General features: G+C 38.8%; 3 protein-coding genes across 4 annotated transcripts in view; 1 reads left to right on the top strand and 2 right to left on the bottom strand.

The window, feature by feature from the left end:
* Positions 1-25493, bottom strand: part of LOC127428970 (dimethylglycine dehydrogenase, mitochondrial-like) — a 73341-nt gene that overhangs the window by 8455 nt on the left and 39393 nt on the right. The gene's annotated exons all lie outside the window — the stretch shown is intronic.
* lhfpl2a (LHFPL tetraspan subfamily member 2a) overlaps positions 1-25493 on the bottom strand; it is a 145901-nt gene that overhangs the window by 89141 nt on the left and 31267 nt on the right. The gene's annotated exons all lie outside the window — the stretch shown is intronic.
* The window catches only part of LOC127428974 (arylsulfatase B-like), a 16553-nt gene continuing 6553 nt past the window's right edge, over positions 15494-25493 (top strand). Inside the window, exons 1-8 of one of the 2 annotated variants that reach the window (XM_051677673.1) lie at positions 15494-15899; positions 16001-16187; positions 19039-19229; positions 19503-19710; positions 21098-21341; positions 22879-22949; positions 23040-23192; positions 23390-24874. In XM_051677673.1, coding sequence (XP_051533633.1) covers positions 15648-15899; positions 16001-16187; positions 19039-19229; positions 19503-19710; positions 21098-21341; positions 22879-22949; positions 23040-23192; positions 23390-23652 — 1569 coding nt within the window. In that variant the 5' untranslated portion in view covers positions 15494-15647 and the 3' untranslated portion in view covers positions 23653-24874. Of the gene's footprint in view, positions 15900-16000; positions 16188-19038; positions 19230-19502; positions 19711-21097; positions 21342-22878; positions 22950-23039; positions 23193-23389; positions 24875-25493 lie in introns of those variants that run through there. The other variant, XM_051677674.1, reaches the window with a different exon arrangement.

The raw sequence follows: 25493 nt of genomic DNA, 5'->3' as shown, positions 1-25493 counted from the left end.
CGAGGATTTTGACTTCTTTGCCATGTTTTGCAACAAAGGACAAATGTGTAACTGGGTGTAACAAATTTCACCAGATTATAACATGAGAATAATCAAATATTCAGCAAAGTGCGCAGAGCTCGTCGCTCACACGTCTGCTCCTTGCATGGCATCACTGGAAGTCCCTAAAAATCATGTTTGATAGCAGAATTCATGGTAAACAACTACATTACCCATGATGCAGCAGAGAAAGATCCACCAATCAGAGAACCATGTCCAACGAAACCCACGAAACGTGTCTCGGAGTGACCTCCCACTCCCATGATGCACTGTGAATGATATATTGTTTCAATACTTAAAATCAACAACCTAAAATCAATAGTTTTATATATTCCCATCGGGTTTTATTCAATGACATCATTCGCAATGCTTCATGGGATTGTAGTTTGTGACCGATGAAAGACGGTAAGTACACAGTCTTGTATCTTTGTCTTTATGTCTGATTTTCAAATACTTTTTTGCCTCAAAACAAAGTTCATGATGTTGTGATTCTCCTCGGAGCTGGTTGGTTTGGTTCATGGCTCACAACTCTTTTATGAAAGATTTTATTAAAAGTCTATGGAAGAAATCAATGGAGAAAATACTTCCGGAACAGCTGAAAAAGTGTGCGCTCACTGTTGTACTCTATGGACAGCATCAATGAACTAATCTGACCACCAAAGACAACAGTCTTAACCTGAATGCACAAGGCAAATGTAACGTAGACACAGCAGTCTACATTCCTTAATATTACAACATAAATATTATATTATAATATAAACAGACACTGCACCCTAACGTTAGAACTATAAAACAGACATAACACAAGAAGGATCGCCTCAATCCGGGTGGCGGAGGACGAATCTCAGTCGCCTCTAAGACCATCAATCCGCGCATCTTATCACGTGACTTGTTGAGCGCATTACCACAGAGACATAGCACGTGTGGAGGCTTCACCCTATTCTCCACGGCATCCACGCACAACTCACCACGCGCCCCACCGAGAGCGAGAACCACATTATAGCGACCACGAGGAGGTTACCCCATGTGACTCTATCCTCCCTAGCAACCGGGACAATTTGGTTGCTTAGGAGACCTGGCTGGGGTCACTCAGCACACCCTGGATTCAAACTCGCGACTCCAGGTGTGATAGTCATCGTCAATACTCGCTGAGATACCCAGGCCCCCGATAACACTGATTTTTAATAAACACATTAACCTACCTTCACTTGAACACAAAATCCATGCGTCCCTCCTTGCGAATGAACATCTCCGTCACTCTGTTGTAAAAGTCGCCCAGTTGTTGAAGCCTCTCTTTCTCAATTTTTAATTGAAATTTACTTTGCCAAATCTGCATAGGTCATTGATGCTTACACTATATCCATTTTAGCGCCTAACGCTTAAGTTGCGTGAACTTGAACGTGTTGACGCAAAATTAAAATCTAGCCTATCAGATAGCGTGAGCGAAGGAAGGCGCTTCATTTTGGTAAGCATGATTACCTTGGCCATTGATAGTAGTGGACGTGATTAAATTTGAATGAATGTACAGTGTTGAATGAAAGGGCAGTAAACAATGCTTTGAATCAGAGAAAGCATAACTAAATGAATAACTGTCTGTGCTGCTCAACTGAGATGAAAGATGACGAATTTGAACGAAAACAGTAGTTTATATGAACGATTATATTTAAATATTTCATAGTGTCATCTTTCTTTTCACCCTTCTGTGTGTGAGGGTTAGGTTTAGGGGTAGAGTTAGGGTTAGGGGATAGAATCTATAGTTTGTACAGTATAAAAATCATTATGTCTATGGAGAGTCCTCATAATGATAGCTGCACCAACATGTGTGTGTGTGTGTAGGTGTGTGTGTGTGTGTGTGTGTGTGTGAGGGTTAGGTTTAGGGGTAGAGTTAGGGTTAGGGGATAGAATCTATTGTTTGAACAGTATAAAAATCATTATGTCTATGGAGAGTCCTCATAATGATAGCTGCACCAACGTGTGTGTGTGTGTGTGTGGGTGTGAGTGGGTGTCTGTGGGTGTGTGTGGGTGTGTATGTTTTGCACTGAGGATGTTTTAGAGTCTCACTCTGTAATTTCTGTCAGTTTTTTTTCTGCATTGTGGATGAGTTATTGATTGTTTTTGACAACTAAAAAAAATGTTCTGGTTTTTTATTTTTTATTTTTTATTTTTATTTATTTTTTTTGGTATGTTCAGATGGGAAATTGAGGAAAACTCACCAAGTCTTGTACTGCTCAGATAAAGGAAACCATTTTTATTAAATGAGGAAAATGAATTTCGTTAAAAATGAGGAGGAGATTTGTTTAATTTTCTTACTTGATTAACAAATATTATTTTCTTGTTTTAAGCTTAAATGTCACTTAATTTAGTTTAACTGATTCTGAAAACAAGAGAAAATGTTTTGTGGCAGGATTTGAGGGGTCATTCATGTCTATAATGGGACTGAACATCAGATCACTATAGCAACAGTAATAGTGATGATTGACAGACAGCTGTCTGAGCACTGACGACACACACTGTTTCATGGATTTGAATCACACTAAACTGAATTCACACTAGATTTCATGATTGTACTCTACATACTAGCGCTCTAGTGTAGACTTCAAGTTAAGCACACATGAACGCCACCACAAAGTCATAATTCCAATTGAAAACTCTGCATTTTCTTCGAGCCCTGACTTTCCAAGTTGTGGCGTGTCGATTTAAGAATCATGGCAGAAGAAAATTATTATTGATAATATTTCAGTTTTACTTGAGGATTTTGACTGTGTAGTTTAGATTTGTATGCATTTTGTTTTTGTACTGTTAATGAAGAGTAACGATAAAACCTGCCTGAAAATACGGCGCATTTAGCTGGATTATGAAGTGACAAATGTTTGCAACAAAACTACATTTCCCATCATTATATGTGGCTGCACTAGAATTATGAAATGGACAGATAAAGCATTAGTTACACACCTAATGTGTGGCTTTGCTCTTTATTTTGTTGCATTGGTGCTAAAAACTTTCCTGCCTTCTTTAGTAAGTGAAAAAGAGAGAAAAAAACATAAAGCAAAACGGGTCAGATCTTTCCAATTAAAATCACTTGAACGCACATCACATCATATTTACGATTTGTGACCTGGTAAATACGAACTTCCCAGGTCGACTTGAACGCAACTACTGATCGGGGATGTGTCATCCATATAAGCAATGTAAGCAGTGCTTATCTAACACACACACACACACACACACACACACACACACACACACACATGTTGGTGCAGCTATCATTATGAGGACTCTCCATAGACATAATGATTTTTATACTGAATGAACTATAGATTCTATCCCCTAACCCTAACCCTACCCCTAAACCTAACCCTCACACACACACACACACACACACACACACACACACACACACACACACACTCACACACACACACACACACACACCTACACACACACACACATGTTGGTGCAGCTATCATTATGAGGACTCTCCATAGACATAATGATTTTTATACTGTACAAACTATAGATTCTATCCCCTAACCCTAACTCTACCCCTAAACCTAACCCTCACACACAGAAGGGTGAAAAGAAAGATGACACTATGAAATATTTAAATATAATCGTTCATATAAACTACTGTTTTCGTTCAAATTCGTCATCTTTCATCTCAGTTGAGCAACACAGACAGTTATTCATTTAGTTATGCTTTCTCTGATTCAAAGCATTGTTTACTGCCCTTTCATTCAACACTGTACATTCATTCAAATTTAATCACGTCCACTACTATCAATGGCCAAGGTAATCATGCTTACCAAAATGAAGCGCCTTCCTTCACTCACGCTATCTGATAGGCTAGATTTTAGTTTTGCGTCAACACGTTCAAGTTCACGCAACTAAAGCGTTAGGCGCTAAAATGGATATAGTGTAAGCATCAATGACCTATGCAGATTTGGCAAAGTAAATTTCAATTAAAAAGAGAGGCTTCAACAACTGGGCGACTTTTACAACAGAGTGACGGAGATGTTCATTCGCAAGGAGGGACGCATGGATTTTGTGTTCAAGTGAAGGTAGGTTAATGTGTTTATTACAAATCAGTGTTATCGGGGGCCTGGGTATCTCAGCGAGTATTGACGATGACTATCACACCTGGAGTCGCGAGTTCGAATCCAGGGTGTGCTGAGTGACCCCAGCCAGGTCTCCTAAGCAACCAAATTGTCCCGGTTGCTAGGGAGGATAGAGTCACATGGGGTAACCTCCTCGTGGTCGCTATAATGTGGTTCTCGCTCTCGGTGGGGCGCGTGGTGAGTTGTGCGTGGATGCCGTGGAGAATAGGGTGAAGCCTCCACACGTGCTATGTCTCTGTGGTAATGCGCTCAACAAGTCACGTGATAAGATGCGCGGATTGATGGTCTTAGAGGCGACTGAGATTCGTCCTCCGCCACCCGGATTGAGGCGATCCTTCTTGTGTTATGTCTGTTTTATAGTTCTAACGTTAGGGTGCAGTGTCTGTTTATATTATAATATAATATTTATGTTGTAATATTAAGGAATGTAGACTGCTGTGTCTACGTTACATTTGCCTTGTGCATTCAGGTTAAGACTGTTGTCTTTGGTGGTCAGATTAGTTCATTGATGCTGTCCATAGAGTACAACAGTGAGCGCACACTTTTTCAGCTGTTCCGGAAGTATTTTCTCCATTGATTTCTTCCATAGACTTTTAATAAAATCCTTCATAAAAGAGTTGTGAGCCATGAACCAAACCAACCAGCTCCGAGGAGAATCACAACATCATGAACTTTGTTTTGAGGCAAAAAAGTATTTGAAAATCAGACATAAAGACAAAGATACAAGACTGTGTACTTACCGTCTTTCATCGGTCACAAACTACAATCCCATGAAGCATTGCGAATGATGTCATTGAATAAAACCCGATGGGAATATATAAAACTATTGATTTTAGGTTGTTGATTTTAAGTATTGAAACAATATATCATTCACAGTGCATCATGGGAGTGGGCGGTCACTCTGAGACACATTTCACGGGTTTCCTTGGACGTGGTTCTCTGATTGGTGGATCTTTCTCTGCTGCATCATGGGTAATGTAGTTGTTTACCATGAATTCTGCTATCAAACATGATTTTTAGGGACTTCCAGTGATGCCATGCAAGGAGCAGACGTGTGAGCGACGAGCTCTGTGCACTTTGCTGAATATTCGATTATTCTCATGTTATAATCTGGTGAAATTTGTTACACCCAGTTACACATTTGTCCTTTGTTGCAAAACATGGCAAAGAAATCAAAATCCTCGGGCTCTGGAGACATTAAAAGACACTTACGTGTTCAGGATGAAAGCCGCGACAGGCCTACAGACTGGGGACTCAGTTTGGATGGTGCGGCAGGAGAGGAGATTCAGCGTCAGTTGTGCAACATGTCGGTGATGTTGACGAAGATTCTTGCTGACTTGGAGTATCTCGCTGTAGTACGTCGATCGATTACGGCGATGGAAAAAAATTATCTGAGTTAGGTACAAGAGTGTCTGATGTTGAAAAATGAATTGATTTTCTGGAATCTTCGGAGAGGGAATTAACTGCTAATCCACCCGCGACCAAAGTTGATCTGAAACATCTCCTTGAAAAGCTTGAAGATCTTGAGAATAGAAGCCGCAGGAATAATGTTCGAATTGTTGGAATTCCTGAGCTTGAGGAGGGCAGAGATATGGTGAAATTCCTGGACGAGTTTTTCCGGAGTCTGCTCGACATAACAGGCCACAAGCTGGAAATCGAGCGAGCTCACAGAGTGCCAGCTCACAGATCTGCTGAGGGAGACAGGCCCAGATCGATTCTGGCCAGATTTCTGAGATCATCCGATAAAGATCTTGTGTTGCGCCAGCCGAGGAGCAAAGGGAAGCTTTCTTGGAAGAACCATAATATTTTCTTGTTCCCGGACTTTGCGAACTCGACGAGAGAAACGCGATCGGTTCAAGGAATGTAAGAAACTCTTACATCAGAAAAAGATCTCGTTTGCTCTAATGTTAACGGCCAAACTGAGAATAGAAACGAAGGTCGGTCGCAAAGTATTTACAAGTCCAAATCAGGCAATGTCTTTTATAGAATCAATGTCTGAGTAAACCACTGGATGTTTCTCATGTGAGTGGGCCTGACTCGCTGTACTTACTCTTGAGGAAGCTGGGTGACATTTTGGGTTTTTTGTGTTGGCTCTGCCGAGCGGTTGGAGCTTGTTTTGTGAATAACACTTTTCCTTAAACTTTTGCATTGATGAAAGATTACATTTGCTTTGAGGTTCCCGGACAGATTGAGAGTGGATACTACGGATGAGCGCAAAATATCTACATGCTCACACAAAGGATGTCTTTTATAAAGCTGACGGATTATGTAAGTCATGATATATACGTTTATGCAGCCTCTGAGTGAATTGACTCGATCATCCGGGGAACCGGGATGCCGGTTTTGTTTCTTTTTGTGTTGGTTCCTCCTAGCGGCTGGAGCTTGTTCTATTGAATAACACTCTTTTGGATCAGCTGTGGATTAATCTGTTCGTTCTTCGTGCTTATTCCTCCTGCTGGATGTAGTTTGTTTTGAGTTTTTTTACGGGACATTGGAATGATTACCCGCTGAACTCATAACAGCTGGCTCACTGAACATTCGTTTGTCTGTCCGATGAATCTGAACGGTTTTATATCAACTGGAATTTGTCTTGTGGATATCACATCTTTAAAACAGTTCTGTGAATGAATCTACACATTCTTTGTGTTCATTCTTCCTATTGACTGGGTTGATTTCACAAAGTATTTTCTGTTATGTAATTTTGCCTCACAAATTTGTGAGGCAAAATTGAGCAATCCGATGGCAAAGTTGTCGTGGGGCTCTTGTGGGCGTTCATGGACCTTTTGAGTTTAGAGGGATTGTCGCCGGTTGGCGCTGTCGTGCGTGGGGTTAATGCGCACGTTTTTCTTTTTTCTGTTTGTTTTGTTCGGGGGGAAGTTCGGGGGTTGATTGTTTCACTAATGGGGAATGTGGTCTGTATAATTTTGTTTTTCACACACATTTTAATCTCAGATCACATCCTGGTGAGTTTAGAGGTGATGCCACATATAGAGAAAAATAAATCATATAGTTGCCGCTTTAATGTATCCCTTTTGCAAAATCCTGATTTCCAGCAAATGTTAAAGACTGAAATCAGTGTTTATATGGAGACCAACTGGTCCTCAGTATCCTCTGTGGGCGTGGCTTGGGAGGCACTTAAGGTGGTTCTCAGGGGTCGGATTATACAGTATGCCTCATTCACCAAAAAATCCAAAGCACGAGAACTCGTGGAGTTGGAAGGAAATAATAAAAGTGCAGAGGCAGAGCTGAAGCGCTGTATGTCAGCTGATGGCCTCAGAGAACTGACCCGATTGAAATACAGATATAATACTATTTTGTCACGGAAAGTGGAGTTTTGGTTATTCAGGGCAAGACAGTCATACTTTGAGTCGGGGGTCAAAGCAGGGAAGCTTTTAGCTAGATATATAAAACAGAGAGAGTCTTTTTCTATCATTCCCTCAGTGAAATCTGCTGGTGGTGAAATATTTACTTCAGCCATTGATATTAATAATGCCTTTAAAGAATTCTATATTGATCTTTATAGTTCCACGTCTTCATCTACAGATGAAGATATTAGGAACTTTGTGGAACCATTAGAACTCCCTAAATTGACAACTGAGCAAAAAAACTCTCTTGATTCTGAGATAAACTTGGAGGAGCTTGACGAGGTAATTAAGTCCCTACCTACTGGCAAGGCTCCGGGGCCAGATGGTTTTGCCGCAGAATTTTTTAGATCTTATGCTACAGAACTGGCTCCACTTTTGTTAGAAGTTTATACGGAATCATTAAAGAATGGAAAGCTTCCTCCAACCATGACACAAGCCCGGATCAGTCTGATTCTTAAAAAGGACAAATATCCAAGCGAGTGTAAGAGTTACCATCCAATTTCCCTGATCCAACTAGATGTAAAAATTAAAATCGGTAGACAGTGTGTATTATTTTATGTGACCACAGGGGTGTTCTTTGGGGTAGGGTGGGGTTGGTGTTTGGGGAGGGATGTTAATGAGTGTTAAAAGTTAAATATTGATTCGGTGTTGTGTTTTTCTCTCTTGTGCTTTCGTTTTGAATCAATAAAAAATGTTAATTACAAAAAAAACATGATTTTTATCAAGATAGCTCAGACAGATGGCTTCAACGGAAGCATATAACATCGATGAACAACCTCGTAGCTCATTGTAGGTCTGTCTTTAAACGGTTTATAAGTTAATGTTGAAAATCAATTCTTACTTCTGGAACCAGACTGTTGCACTCTATTGCAGTGTTTCTAAACTGTGGGATGTGTAATGTGTGAGGACTATGATGTTGAAACTAGTAACTGCCAATCTTTTCTTCTTCTTTTTGTTGTATGTCAAAACAAGCTCTTCTGACACTATGGTTCATTGTATGATTTAATGGACATAAACGTGCTCAGCTCAATATATGACAATCTTTAATTTGTGTGATATGAGCAATATTACTGTCCTGAGTTTAAAACAGTTTGGTCATGAAGTTTGCACTGTGACATAATTGTTTCCGTTGACTGGTGAGTTCTGAGGCAACAATTTACATCAATAACATTTCCGCGACATTACACTCACCCGTATAATGTGTTTTGGGCACAGCGTTTAATAATGTGTATTAAAAATCGTTGATGCTTGCCCAGTCTCAATACCCACGGCACGTGCCTGCAACTGATCAACTACTCTGTTAGGCCACGTTCAGAATGGCATCCTTACATAATACTATCACTATTTCTGCCATTGATAGATATGACAGTTGTACGAGTATTAGTATGCCATTCTGAAGTGGTGAGATTAAATGAGCACAAAGCAACACTGAAAACAGTTTCACTGTTTAAATAAGATTGTGGTACAGACAGGGGTTTTCAAACTGAATTTGTGATGCCAAGGACCCCCAAATATGATGATCCCTTTGCGAGCGACCCTCTTCCTAAGATATAAATGTAGCTATAGCTATATCTGTATTTATAAAGACATGTTTTTATTGTCAATGTACAAAAGCCAAAAACATTATTAAAATATCTAAAACAATGTTTCCTTTTTGTTAACTGTGCATCTTTTTTCTACCCACTATTAGAGAAATGTTGGATGTAAAATAAACCTGAAGAAAATCATCTTCAACTCGATTCAAATTCATGTGTTTAGTGCTTTTCACACTAGTTTTGTTCCAAAGAAGCTCTACAGGAAATAATATCATACAATACTAAAGGTGACAGTGAAGAGATAAAACTATGCCTGTCAATCAAATTAAATAATCATGATTAATCATATGATTATTAGTCTTTAGAAAGCAGAATGAAAAAGTAGTAATGTCAAATGAACTTAAAAAAAACAACAAAAAAAACATTATCTACGGTGGCAAGAAAAAGTATGTGAACCCTTTGGATTTAATAATTGGTCGATCCTCCTTTGGCAGCAATAACCTCAACCAAGTGTTTCCGGTATCTGCGGATTAAACCTGCACAACGTTCAGAAGGAATTTTGGACCATTACAGAACTGCTTCAGCTCAGACATATTCTTAGGATGTCTGGTGTGAACGTCTCTCTTGAGGTCATTCCACAGCATCTCTATTGGGTTAAGATCTGGGCTCTGACTGGGACTCTCCAAAAGGTGGATTTTCTTTTTTTAAGCCATTCTGTAGTGGGTTTACTTTGATGTTTAGGGTCATTGTCCTGCTGCATCACTCAACTTCTACTGAGCTTCAGCTGGTGCACAGACACCATGATATTATCCTGTAGGATATCTTGATAAACTTGGGAATTCTTTTTTCCATCGATGATGGAAAGCGGTCCAGTCCCCAAAGCAGCAAAGCAGCCCCAAATCATGATGCTCCCTCCACTGTACTTCACCGTTGGGATGATGTTTTCATGTTGGTATGTGGAGCCCTTTTTACACCATACGTAGTGCTGCTTGTTCTTCCCAAATAATTCAAGCTTAGTTCCATCAGTCCACAAAACATTTTCCCAGTAGGGTTGTGGAGTATTAAGGTGGTCTTTGACAAACTTCAGGCGTGCAGAAATGTTTCTGTTGGAAAGCAGCGGCTTCCTTTGTGATGTCCTGCCATGGACACAATATCTGTTTAATGTTTTCTGTATAGTAGACTCATGAACAGAGATGTTAACCAGTTCCAGTGATTCCTTCAAGTCTTTATCTGTCACTCTAGGGTTTTTTTATTACCTCACTGATCATTCTGCTGTGTGCCCTTTGAGTCATCTTGGCTGGACGGCCACTTCTGGAGAGAGTACCCACAGTATTAAATCATCTCCATTTATAGACAGTTTGTTTAACTGTGGACAGATGAATATCTTTTTTTATTTATTTATTTTTATCCACTTTTCTCTCATTTTGGAATGCTCAATTCCCACTACTTGGTAGGTCCTCGTGGTGGCACGGTTACTCGCCTCAATCTGGGTGGCAGAGTACAAGTCTCAGTTGCCTCCGCTTCTGAGACCGTCAATCCGTGCATCTTATCACGTGACTCGTTGTGCATGACACCGCGGAAACTCACAACACGTGGAGGCTCATGCTACTCTCCACGATACACGCACAACTCACCACACGCCCCATTGAGAGCAAGAACCACTAATCACGACCACGAAGAGGTTACCCCATGTGACTCTACCCTCCCTAGCAACCGGGCCAATTTGGTTGATTAGGAGACCTGGCTGGAGTCCCTCAGCACGCCCTGGATTCGAACTCGCAGACCCCAACAGATGAATATCTAAACTCTTCAAGATAACTTTGTAACCATTTCCAGCTTTATGCAAGGTAACTATTCTTGATCGTAGGCCTTTTGAGAACTCTTTTTTTTTTTTTTTTTTTCTCAAGGCATGGTCCACATCAGCAGATGCTTGTGAATAACAAACTCAAAATGTTTGAGTGCTTTTTATAAGTCAAAGTATCTCTAACCCACACCTCCAATCTCATTTCATTAATTGAATGCCAGGTTTGCCAACTCCAGACTCTAATTAGGTTTTGCTGAGCTCATTAGCTTATGGGGTTCACTTACTTTTTCGAACCTACACTGTGAATGTTTGAATGAAGTATTCAATATGTGCAAGAACAATACAATAATGTGTGTTATTAGTTAAAACAGATTGTGTTTGTTCATTATTGTAACTTAAATATTCAAAACCAGATTTTTTAGACTAATACATAAATACAGGTCATTCCAAAGGGTTCACATACTTTTTCTTGCCTCTGTATATTTTCTGTGGACCTTAGTTTGAACACCTCTGGTGTTGTGTTTTTTGTGCTCTAAATGAATGTGTGATGATCATTACAGTGACACACTTCATCTGCTGTACAGACGGGGGCGCTCTCTCTCTGTTCCACTCTGTGTGTGTGTGTGTGTGTCAACACTTGTGGGGTTAAGGGTCAGGTATATCAGTATTAAGTCTGCTTCAGGAAGTGTCCACACAAACACATGATAGCACAATAATAGTCTGACATGGAAAAATTCATTCAGATGTTTGTACAGAAACATGAAGATTGTAGTTAATAATATTTTGACAATTATTAAGCTCAAAGGGTTAATTTTCTTGAAAACTGTAATCACTGTGTCTCTGTGGCAGCAACAAGTACACAAGACAAATACTAAAACAAAATCTGCAGATACTAAATAACAAGTCGAACGTTGAATCTGAGTGATTTCACTGTTTATCTTTGATGATCTGAATTATCTGTGCCCCATCTGATAACTGAAGTTTCATAAAGCAGAGAGAACATGTGTTATTGTCACAAAACCTGAGGTGATTCTGAGGGGGATTTTTACGTCACGTACTGAAGTCTTGGAGCTGTGAGATCTAAACTCAAATGTTTGTCCATCAGGTGGTTGGAAACACGACGTCTGGAGCATACAGCTACAGCACACAGCAGAGTCTGGCGTTGGGTTACCTGCCTGTGGATCTTGTTACTGTGGGTCAGAGAGTGGAGGTGGAGCTGCTGGGTCAGAAATATCCTGCCACAGTCACACAAGAACCGCTAGTCCTCACAGAACCCGCCAGAACCAGACTGCAGAAGAAGAGCAAAAGAGTCTGAGCCCACACTGGAACATGATTACTAGATGATCTTTCATGTTTGAAATTCATTAGGATCCTTAACCAACGTTTATCAGTCACACCTGAAAATCACTAAACAAATATGAATGTCTTAAAATGCAAATGTAAAGATTGTGTTAGAAATAATTGTGAATATTTGCTGCTGAGCATCATGTCTTAATGTCTTAATCTGTGTAAATGATTTCTTGTCATGTGTAGCTCAGTAAACTGTATTTTACTGTCATCTGTTCAAACATACTGATGATTCTTACCAACTGAATTCAGTACCAGTAAAGACCTGCAGTGAAATACAATGTCAGTATTGCACATCGAGTGATTCCTGTATAATGTTATAATGACCTCGGATTATTCCTGTATATCTTTGAACTGTATATTTTCATTCTGAATAAACTCTGACGGCTTTAATCACTGTATGATTAAACATGTTCAGCTTTACAGATGTAAAAGTTTATGATCATGTGTGTATTTTGATGGTTTTGTATAATCTGTCTGAATAAAATCATCTGTATGTGTATGTTCAGAATAGCCGACTACAATACTATATTTCTGCATTGTGAACAGTATACCCAGTGTGATATTTCACTAATATTTTAACATTTCATTATTTCATTTCTTTATGTCATCAGACTGCCAAAGACAATTTTGCACAAAATTTACTTGAAATGCAAAAGGAGTTTTTGGGATGATAACTGAAAGCCACTCACTGAATTTAATGTAATTCTAGGACATCATGTGACAGCAATGTAGGATGCCTAATATGTGCTGTTTCACACTGGTATTCTATTACGAACATTGAAAACTTGACTTATTATATTGATATTTCGGGTTCAATACAAGTTCATCTCAATCGACAGCATTTGTGGCATAATACTGATTACCACAAAAATGTATTTGAACTCGTTTCTCCTTTTGATTTTTTGTTTTTTAAAAAGGACAAATGTGTGTTACAGTGAGACACTTACAATGGAAGTCAATGGGGCCAATTTTTGGAGGGTTTAAAGCTCCAGAAATGTGAAGCATATAATTTTATAATAGCACCTACATTAATGTGTATTATTTGAGCTGTAAAATTGTTTAAATCGTAATTTTTATGGTCGTATTATGGTTTGCGGTGTTACGTTGTCATGGCAAAAAAGTTGTACAATTGTCTGTAACTTTACACATATGCGGTTAATAAGTGATTTTATCACACTAAAATCATGTTATCACACATATAGTTTATGTTATGTTGTTAGTACACCTAAAAATTAAAATTCTCATCATTTACTCACCCTCATGCCATCCCAGATGTGTATGACTTTCTTTCTTTTGCAGAACACAAATGAAGATTTTTAGAAGAATATTTCAGCTCTGTAGGGCCATACAATGCAAGTGAATGGTGACCAGAACTTTGAAGCTCCAAAAAGCACATAAAGGCAGCATAAAAGTAATCCATACGACACCAGTGGTTTAATCCATGTCTTCAGAAGCGATATGATAGGTGTGGGTGAGAAACAGAATTAAGTCTGTTTTTACTATAAATCTTTCACATTCTTCTTTGGTTTTTCGGGGATTCTCAATTTTCGTGCCACCTATTGGGGAGGGAGGAGAATTTACAGTAAAAAAGGATTTAACCCTCCTAAAGTCTAAGTGGTCGTTTAAAAAAAAGCGATACCTTTGGTTTTCTTGGTCAAAATTGACCGCCCATTGAAAATGAATGGGAAACACCAAAAAACAGCATTTTTTTTTAAATCTTTCAAATACAATCAATAAATCTGCCATAATGCAGAAAAAATAGACAGAAATTACAGGGTGAGACTCTAAAACATCCTCAGTGCAAAACATACACACTCACACACTCTCACACACATGTTTGAAAATTAAGTTTTACTATATAAAGTTTGAAATGTCAAAATATTTGCTCTAATTCTTCTGTTTTATTCTCTAATTGAATTTTCAGAATTTTGCAGTTCATTTCTGTTTCTTGATGTTCATTTTCTTGACATTATTATGCATTTATTTTGAGTTATTAAATGTTTATGTTTGAAATAAATTATTGGTAGAAAAATGTTTATTCTGTGTCTTTGTAACACCATGGTCAGGTTTGATTGCAGCATAATGACATTAACTGCAAAAACTGACACTTCAAATCAATTTTAAAATGCTGAACTTTGACAAATAATAGTTTGATAATGTCTAAATATATATCCAAATGCATATCTTGTGATGAAATATAAAATTAGGTTACAAGTCATCAGACTACACAGTATGTGTCTACAGTCATCTACTGGCTGTTACTGGCATGACATGATGTTCAACTCATGTTATTTATATTTTGTTCACCAGATGGCAGCAATCTGCCTCCAATTCATGTCACATTCTCATATTTTCTTCATGTTTCAACTAATAGAAGTGAAGGTTCTGAATTTTGATTTTTTTTTTTTTCAAATATTTATTTATTTGTATATGCAAATTAATGGTAACATTTAGAAATGTACAAGTAAATAAGATCAAAATAGCATAAAATCCCAAAGGAAATGCATAATTTTATTGTTCTTACTTCAGGGAAGAAAACATTTTATCATTATCATTATCATAAAAAAGGGTTACACATCTAAACCTTCCGGTCAAAAATGACCGCAAATACCAAAGGGACGTGCCATTTTTCAATACTATAGGAGGGTTACATATGTTTGTGTTCAGCAGAACAAATAAAGACATACACATCTGGGATGGCAAGTGGAAAGTAAATAATGAGAGAATTTTCATTCTTGGGTGAACTATCCCTTTTACATGTATTGAACCCGGAATATAGTGCTGTTGTAGTCCACAAACCCGGAAGAGCATTCTCCATGGGGTTTTTATAATGGGGTTTTTTCATCTTATGTGTAAAATAAGGTCTGTGGTGAACATTACTTGACGTTTTGTTCTACAACATGAATTTCACACTTTATACCTCATATGTGAATTTTGAAGCCGCCGTGTTTTTTTTTTTTTGTTTTTTGTTTTTTTTTTAAGTAAGTCAATACGGCTCCAAAATTCACGTTTGAGGTATGAAAGTGTGTCTTTAATGTTGTAGAACAAAACATCCATATATCGTAATGTTCACCACAGACCTTGTTTTACACATAAGATGAAAAACCGCATTATAAAAACCCCATGGAGAATTCTCTTCCGGGTTCGCCTACAAATTGACGTCACAGCTCATATGCACTCATGAATATTAATCGTACACAAGGGAAGGATTGGCTCATGAATATTAATCGCAACATGTGATTGGACACCACAGGAATGTCACGTGCGGGGAGTTGTTTAGTTTGAGTTGTTTAGGTTGTTCTGGTATAATCTTTAAATAATGTCAGATATGTTCAGTTTTATTCTCTGTGTTCAGTGTCTGCATTTCCGGTGTTGTTGAGTAACTCTTCCGTGTTCGACTGATGGAGGAGTAAGCGTCTGTCACAGTTTGACTTTGAAGATGAATGTGAGGGAAGTTTGTGTAGTTTTATATTTTCTGCTGTTTTCTGTCGCATATATTGCGGCCAAACAGCCGAATATCGTGTTTGTTTTAGCGGATGATTTCGGCTGGAATGATGTTGGGTTTCACGGATCTGAGATTAAAACCCCGAATCTGGACCGTTTATCAGCTGCAGGGGTTCGACTGGATAATTATTATGTTCAGCCGCTGTGCACTCCATCCAGAAACCAGCTGATGACCGGCAGATACCAGGTCACACAAACACTTCACTTTTAACCACCTCTGGACCCTGGCACTGCCAGAGTAAATGTATCACTGAGTGTTGTGTGTAATTGTGATTATTGTTGTGTCAGATTCACACTGGTATGCAGCATCAGATCATCTGGCCCTGTCAGCCGTATTGTGTTCCTCTGGACGAGAGATTTCTGCCACAGATCCTGCAGGACGGCGGGTATAACACACACATGGTGGGCAAATGGCACCTGGGCATGTACAGGAGAGACTGTCTGCCCACACACAGAGGCTTTCAATCTTTCTTTGGTAGGTGCTTGTATTATTAGATGATGCCAGTACATTTATAATCATAATATCAGTTCAGTATGAAGGAGTTTCACTCTTGTGCAGTGGCATCATTGACGGGTGGGACGGGTGGGACTTGTGCCCACCACTTAAGTGTCTAATGCACATCATACATTCAGATGCTCGCACTCATGTCCAGTTAAACTGCAAAGTAGAATATTAAACAGATGTGTCCCCGCTCACAATGTACATCTTGACTTCAGATGCCATTTTCATTTATTCAGTTAAAAACTTTTATTCGGGGGCGAATTAGAACCCGGAACTCCTTGTGTTAGAGGACAAAACGGTCATTCTGACTAAAGCTTACTGGTCCATATGACTAACAAAATCCCAGTGCTGACAGTGTAATGTGTACGGGTCAAGTTATCATCATGTGACATTTATTGGAGTACTTGAATTAGTCATTGAGAATGACTATCAAAACAGTAAATGATTGTATGAGTCTAACTGCACATAACCTAATTAATATTCATGAGCATCCAAGACTTTCACCCACTGTTTCACTTGTGTATATGGTTGAGTGACTATAAAGGGATTTGATTTGATTTGAGTTTCGCCGCTTCCTGACGTCACACCCCCAATGTTCCCACCACTTTTTAAAAGAAACTGATGCCCATGCTCTTGTGTAATTGTGCCGTTTATGAGCTGATCTGTATCGGAGTCATTCCATTAACTCAACCAGATGCCCCTGGCTCAAAATGGTAGGGAGGGTAGAGTCACATGGGGTAACCTCCTCGTGGTCGCTATAATGTGGTTCTCGCTCTCGGTGGGGCGCGTGGCGAGTTGTGCGTGGATGCCGCAGAGAATAGCGTGAAGCCTCCACACGTGCTACGTCTCCACGGTAACGCGCTTAACATGCCACGTGATGAGATGTGCGGATTGACGGTCTCAGACACGGAGGCAACTGAGATTCCTCCTCGACCACGCGGATCGAGGCGAGTCACTACGCCACCACGAGGACTTAGAGCGCATTGGGAATTGGGCATTCCAAATTGGGAGAAAAAGGGGAGAAAATCCCCCCCAAAAAATGCAATTTTTGACACACTTTTTTTAACTGGTGAAATATAAACATAAATGTTGAATGCCAAAATATTAAATGCCATGGATTAATATTTACTGAGTAATCTATTGTTTCGTAGAAGGGGGTCAAAATGACAATTTTCGCCAAAGATTTTTGAGCAAAACTACTGCTCAGAAAATAACCCTAGAAAGGTGACAATGTCTTTTTGATTGATTGATTGATTCTTTATTGGTCTCAATGGAGAAATTCGCAATGGGCATCAATGCTGCTATTACATAATAAAATACTCAACACATTTTGGGGAATTTTGATTCATTTAATCGTGGCCATAATCGTCTTCTGTGATGCTTGTCTGCATAACTTTATTTTATTATGTTTGTTTTGTCACAAGCATCTCTAGATGATACATGCTAAGAAAAACTAGCGTTTATACCATGTGACCCAAATTTGGTTTTCGACCATTGAAAATGGGTAAAATTTAGTGATGGAGCCACATTGAGAGCCCCATATCTCTGGGATTTCACCATATAGAGTCTTAAAAATGAAGATATATAAAGGAAAGTTTGTTCTGAACCAGAATCTAAAAGGATATTAAGATATCTTTAGTATTTCTGGAGTTATAGGCACTCCAACTTTGGAAAAACAACACAAAAACGTGTTTTCCCCCATTTTTGGACTCACACCATTGGCATATAATGCAACAAGAGGTGCTGAAGTCAACTGATTTTAGTAATGGATCTACCAATCTCTGTATAAAAATAAAATCATGATGCTGACACCTTTCTAAGGTTATTTTTTTGACCTGTAGTTTTGCTCCAAAATCACTGGCGAAAATTTTCATTTTGACCCCCCTCTACAAAATAATGAATTACTTTGTAAATATTGATCCATGACATTTAATATTTTGACTTTCATCATCATTTATGTTTATCTTTATTGAGACATAGTAACAAAATCAAACATTTTCACTTGGGAAGTTTCTGAAATTTGGTTGATTTGACATGGAATAATCCGTTTTAGTCTTAAAGAGACAGTTCACCCAAAAATGAAAATTCTCTCATCATTTACTCACCCTCATGTCATCCCAGATGTGTATGACTTTCTTTCTTCATCAGAACACATTTGAAGAAAAATAGAAAAAATATCTCTGCTCAGTAGGTCCTTAAAATGCAAGTGGATGGTGATCCGACTTTTTAATCTCCAAAAAGAACAGACAGTCAGCATAAACATCATCCACACAGCTTCACTGGTTAAATTAATGTCTTCTAATGTAAAACAATCACTTTTGATGATTTACTTTTTAACTATAAATCTCCGCTTTAGGTCAGCAGCAGTACGCGCATGTGACGTAATCGCGTTGGCATGTTCATGCAAGAACAGACGCTTGTGCGACACACCCAGAAGAGCAGCGCTGTTTACAGCTGATCTGTATTATTATCCGTTTGTTTACTCAACCAAAATTAAAACGTGAGATTACCTCCGTAACATGCCAACGCGAATACGTCACACGAGAGACCGCGTGAACTCTGCCCTCTCGTGAATGCGCGTACTGCTGCTGACCGGAAGCAATGATAAATATTGATCCTTTTCGCACCAGAAGTGATCGTTTTGCTTTAGAAGACATTCACTGAACCAGTGGAGTTGTATGGATGGCAATTATGCTGACTGTCTGTGTTTTTTATTTATTTATTATTATTTATTATTATTTTTTTTTATTTAATTTATTTATTTAAAAAAAAAACTTTTTTGGAGCTTAAAATAAAATAGGTTCTTGTTGACTTTGATGTGTAGGTTATCTGACGGGTTCAGAGGATTATTACAATCATCACAGGTGTAGTTTGATCACTCCTCTCAACGGGACCCGCTGCGCTCTGGACCTGCGGGACGGGGAAGATGTCGCCACACGTTACACGGGCCAGTACTCCACAGAACTCTTCACACAGAGAGCCACTGACATCATACAACAACACCAAGCTAACAAAGTACACTTCATTTCATTTATGCAAACACACAGTTTATTACAGTCATTCATATCTCATTACATTCATCTGATTATGAGTTCTGTGGTTTAATTTCAGTCAAACTCAACTGACGCAATGAGTCGAATGACTTTCGGGTAGATAGAGAGATAGACTAGAATGAATATTTAATGTGTTAATATAAACTTATCTTGCACACACACAATCCTTCAGTTGAGTGAGCTGTGTGAATGTTGTGTGACTGGAAATAAACGAGATATTTTTGTTGTTGTGCAGCCTCTCTTCCTGTATGTGGCGCTGCAGGCGGTTCATAGTCCTATTCAGGTCCCGGAGCACTACGTCGCCCCCTACAGTTTCATCGAAGACAAACCGCGGCGGGAGTACGCAGGGATGGTGTCGGCGATGGATGAAGCGGTGGGGAACATCAGTAGGACTCTGCAGGACACAGGACTGTGGAACAACACGCTTTTCATCTTCTCCACAGGTACGGACAACCTCCTCCTCAGCCTCTTCAACTCAGAGGACCTGCCGGCGGGTCCAAAGGGGGCGCTATGTCCCAAAAAAGTTTACACTTTTGATTGATAAACTTCTGCATTTATGCTACATAACAAAACAAGGCCTCAAAACATTCGCATCACAAATCAGCGCCACCTAGAGGTCATGTGGAGGAATTATTCATATGAATAAAAATAGCACTTTCAGATAGCACTTAAATAGACAAGTCATATATCAAATGAAAGCTCTCATTCTCAGGAACGTGACTGTACAGTATATTTTGTTGCCCTAATAACACAGTTTGAAATATTTTCAAAAGAATCACAAGGTGAAATATGATTTCTGTAAGTCATCAAATACAAACGTCTCTTTTATGCACCGATAACTGCTGCTGTAAGCCACAAATAGCCAAAAACTTTGTCTGGTTTTACCTTAGGGAGTTCTCTAAAAAATGAGCCATTTTTACTTTTCCTTGTGTGAATAATCCAATGTTATATCTTAGATGTACAGGGAAAAAAATATGCTATCCAGCAGGAAAAGCATACAAAACAAGTCATTAGAAAAATATGTTTTCAGTATTGATGATAAAATATTGTTTTATATAACATCGCAAAGGGGAGGATCTCAGCTTTCTAATGACACCTAGATTGAGCTTGTAGTCCACACAGAGGCCGAGATATTCAATGAAATAATGAGGGTGGTGCTTGAACTGAAAATTAGACTGAATGTCAATGGACGAGCACATCTGTGAGGGATAAAATGCGTTAGAGCGCCACCTACATTTCAGAACTGTATATTGTGATGGAAGGTGTTAGAGAAAAAACAATATAATTTTAGTGCCATCTAGTGGAATAAAATATAACTTTTTGGAGGGAGGCGGAGTGAACAGAACCGGAATTACATGCTTATAAAGTTAGGACAACAATAACAAAAAAAGATTATATATATATTTATTTATCATAAGACTGTAAACATATGTTATTAAATATTATATTCAATATTTATAATATTATTTTGCATTATTTTTAATGTGTATATACTGTATATATAAATTTGGGGGGGTTTCTGAAAAACTTATTTTTGGCAATTAGTCCACAGTATGTGTGAATGGTGAGCTTTTTAATTTGAGTGTGAAAAATTGTGGGCGGCAGCACACAAATGCTCCTTTCATTGTTTTAAAAAGAGCTGTGAGAACTTGGAAAAAGTTCTGATATAATTTTGTGCTCCACTGAAGAAAGTAAGTCATGTATGTTTGGAACAACATGAGGGTGAGTAAATGATGATTTCTGTGTGAACTGTTCCTTTAACAATCATCCTCCTGCTGTCAGTATCGTGTTCATTCCATAAGGTGGCGCTGTCATCTCTCTGTTGATCAGATAATGGTGGTCAGAATCTGGCAGGAGGAAGTAACTGGCCTCTACGTGGCAGGAAGTGGTCGCTATGGGAGGGCGGGGTCAGGGGCGTGGCCTTTGTGACTGGACCATTGATAGAGCAGCCAGGAACTGTCACTCGAGAACTTATCCACATCTCTGATTGGCTCCCGACAATTGCTGGTCTTGCTGGTGCGTCGACTAACGGCACCAAACCTCTGGACGGGTTTAATGTCTGGGATGCGATCAGGTGAGACTGACGTCATGTGAATCATGTTTATCTGTGTATCTGTTATGAATGCAGATTTTTTTGTTGTTGCATTTTCTGCACTGATTTTGAGGGAAGGGATTAAAACATTGTAAAATGTGTTAAATGGAGCTGAGAGAACGACACTCTTATTGGTAGCTGAAAGCATCATGAAATTAGCCAAAATATTTAAAAAACAAACATGAAAGGGGGTGGGGCCAGTGTAGAACTATAATGAATGACCGTGACAGATATCTCTGGAGTTCTACGAGCACAGGTTCCCGTTTGTCTGTCAATAAAGATGTGCCTGTTTTACCCAGAGAAGTCTCTAGTTCTCTCATGTAAACCTGGACTTGATGATCAGTGTTGTTTAGACCAGTAGGGGTCTCAAGATGAGTTAAGGAATAATGTGCAGTTAGTCGGTTCTTATCACAACCAGCTGACTGTACATTATCCCGCTTATTACACGCCTACTAACCAAATAAATATTTAGACATAAAATATTGATTTGCGTTGAAATCATATAATTATAGTGGCAAGAAAAAGTATGTGAACCCCTAGGCTAATGACTTCAACAAAAGCTAATTAGAGTCTGGAGTTGGCAAACCTGGCATTCAATTAATGAAACGAGATTGGAGGTGTGGGTTAGAGCTACTTATATATGACTTATAAAAAGCACTCAAACATTTTGAGTTTGCTATTCACAAGAAGCATCTGCTAACATGGACCAAGCCTCGAAAAAAGTTCTCACGATCAAGATGGCACCACTGACCCATAAGAATCACTCTGTGATCTCTACTAGTAAGCTAATTACATAATTTCCACACAAAATATATTTAGTGTGCATTTATTCATTTATTTGGGTCATTGCCGTGTAATAAGCGGGATAATGAACAGACGGGTCTTGATCACCCTTTTGGGGTTTATTTTGCGATAACAACCAGCTGACTGTACAATATCCCTTAAACAATGCAATGATCTAATTTACTATAATAAATCAAAGAATCGCTAAAAATCAAGTTTTTAAAAATCTTTTTTTTTGGGGGGGTCTGGGTAGCTCAGTGGTAAAATACGCTGGCTACCACCCCTGGAGTTCGCTAGTTCGAATCCCAGGGCGTGCTGAGTGACTCCAGCCAGGTCTCCTAAGCAACCAAATTGGCCCGGTTGCTAGGGAGGGTAGAGTCACATGGGGTAACCTCCTCGTGGTCGCTATAATGTGGTTCGTTCTCGGTGGGGTGCATGGTGAATTGAGCGTGGTATGTCTCCGTGGCAACGCGCTCAACAAGCCACGTGATAAGATGCGCGGGTTGACTGTCTCAGACGCGGAGGCAACTGGGATTCGTCCTCCGCCACCCGGATTGAAGCGAATCACTATGCGACCACGAGGACTTAGAGCGCACTGGGAATTGGGCATTCCAAATTGGGAGAAAAAGGGGAAACCCCCCCCCCCCCAAAAAAAAAATCTATTTTTTTTATTTTTTTTATGGCATATCAGAAAAAGTGTCTGTTTGTCTGAGAGTGTTGTTGATGTGTGTTTCAGTCGTGGTAAAGCGTCTCCGCGAGTTGAACTGCTGCATAACATTGACCCACTGTATGACGACATCGCACCATGTGAGTGACAGACAAACATGGTTTAAGTCAAAGTCTCGAGTCTGAGTTCTCAAAACAGAAATAATCTGTGTGTTTGTGTCTGGTGTTCAGGTCCAGGTGATAATCTCTCAGGTGCATTTCTGCAAGAGTCTTTTCGCTCATCAGCATCTCGGTGGATTTCTCTCGGGTCTCGCTCAGAGTTTAACATCTCCGTTCACGCTGCCATTCGTTACAAGAACTGGAAACTTCTCACCGGTTATCCAGGTAACATCTTACATCAATATGATTAATGAATAAATTAAGGTCTACTGTCCCTGAAAAATCAATAAATAAATGCCAATGAAACACAGTACAAATAACTATTAAAACCTAAAAATTACAATGAGTGAATTTTCCTCTTTCAGGCTGAATTTGATTGTCTTTTATTTGACACTGAAGTGATGAACATGTGTTTCCTTCAGGTTGTCCTCTGTGGTTTGCGCCCCCTTCTGGTGGTCCAGTGACGTCATCGACGCTCTCTGAGCCGCTGAAGCAGGTGATGCTGTTTAACATCGAGCAGGATCCCGAGGAGCGTGTGGAGATTTCCCATCAGCACCCAGAGATCGTCAACTTCCTGCTTAAGCGCTTACATCATTACCAGAGTGAAGCTGAACCAATCACATTTCCCCCTGATGACCCCCGCTGTGACCCCGGACCCTCAGGAGCCTGGGGACCCTGGCAGTGATGAAAATGATGAAGGACAGTAATGTGTGTGTTTATAGAGAGAAACGTATTAATGAGAGTGTACAATAATTTTCTTAAGGAGTATTTTATATTGTAAAAATAATCTAGTCTCAACATCTTTAAACAGGGAATCCATGGGTCTTTAAAGTCTTAAATTCACTATTTAATATTTAACCCTCCTATGGTATTAAAAAATGGCACCTTCCTTTGGTATTCGCGGACAGTGTTGGAGGTAATGTGATAAAAGTAACTTACGCGTTACGTAATCAGATTACTTTTTCAAGTAACGAGTAAAGTAACGCAATATTTTTTTATTTTGGACCATAATATCTGAGTTAGAGCGTTGCTTTTGTACACCTCTACTGTCCCTGTATTGTGAGAAATTAGGATTAAAAGTGTGCAAACTTCGGGGAGGAGACGTAGTGCATGATGGCATTGTAGTTCTATAGAGTGTGAGGCCAGAGATTATTTAGCAGCTCCCCCGTAACTGGGAGAATGGGATGAGAAAAGCTGACTCTGGATCAGTGGCTCCGAGCAACATTCTACATCGACTGTGAAAGCAGAGAAAATATCTTCTAAAAAGACTCTACATTTTAGTTTTATAATAAACAAGTAGTTTCAGTGATTCATGAAACAAACCGTTTTTATGACATTTTGGTAGCATTAAAAACGATTCTATGCAAGTTGTATCAGCATGTGCGTTTGCAGTTGTATGCGTTGTATGATCAACCAGTGGCGTCTGTACGCACCGTGGATCAACTCAAAACAAGCCTGCAGTGTTGTACAGCAGCTAGCATGACCTGTAATGTCTCTTGTATGCAGTACATGGCTTATTAGTATGGAATGCATAGCAGAGCAGAAGAGAAAGTGGCTGTGAGAAAAAAAGTAACACAAAAGTAACGTAACGCTTTACTTTCCATAAAAAATTACTTTTTAATTAACTAAGTTAATTTAAGGAGTAACGCAATATTCGAGCAAGTTACTTTTAAAAGTAACGTTACCCAACACTGTTCGTGATCATTTTTTACTGGAAGGGTCAGATGTGTAACCCTTTTTTATTTTCTTTTTTTTATGATGATAATGATACCATCTCTTCCCTGAAGAACAGTACAATTATGCATTTCTTTTGGGATTTTAAACTATTTTGATCTTATTTACTTGTACATTTCTAAATGTTACCATTAATTTGAATATACAAATAAACACATTTTTGAAAAACAAAATGTCAAAATTCATAACCTTCACTTCTATAAGTTGAAACATGAAGAAAATATGAGAATGTGACATGAATTGGAGGCAGATTGCTGCCATCTGGTGAATAAAATATAAATAACATGAGTTGAACATCATGTCATGCCAGTAACAGTCAGTAGATGACTGTAGACACATACTGTGTAGTCTGATCGCTTGTTGTAACCTAATTTTATATTTCATCACAAGATATGCATTTGGATATATATTTAGACATTATCAAACTATTATTTGTCAAAGTTTAGCATTTTAAAATTGATTTGAAGTGTCAGTTTTTACAGTTAATGTCATTATGCTGCAATCAAACCTGACCATGGTGTTACAAAGACACAGAATAAACATTTTTCTACCAATAATTTATTTCAAACATAAACATTTAATAACTGAAAATAAATGCATAATAATGTCAAGAAAATGAACATCAAGAAACAGAAATGAACTGCAAAATTCTGAAAATTCAATTAGAGTATAAAACAGAAGAATCAGAGTAACATTTTGACATTTCAAACTTTATATAGTAAAAATTTATTTTCAGAGTGTGTGTGTGTGTGTGTGTGTGTGAGAGCAGGTTTAAGTGGTATTATGCTATAA

This window comes from Myxocyprinus asiaticus, chromosome 38 (assembly GCF_019703515.2).
Source record: "Myxocyprinus asiaticus isolate MX2 ecotype Aquarium Trade chromosome 38, UBuf_Myxa_2, whole genome shotgun sequence".
NCBI classification, from domain to species: Eukaryota; Metazoa; Chordata; class Actinopteri; order Cypriniformes; family Catostomidae; genus Myxocyprinus; species Myxocyprinus asiaticus.
The sequence above is the reverse complement of the archived record's forward strand: the minus strand, read 5'-3'. Positions and strand labels throughout refer to the sequence as shown.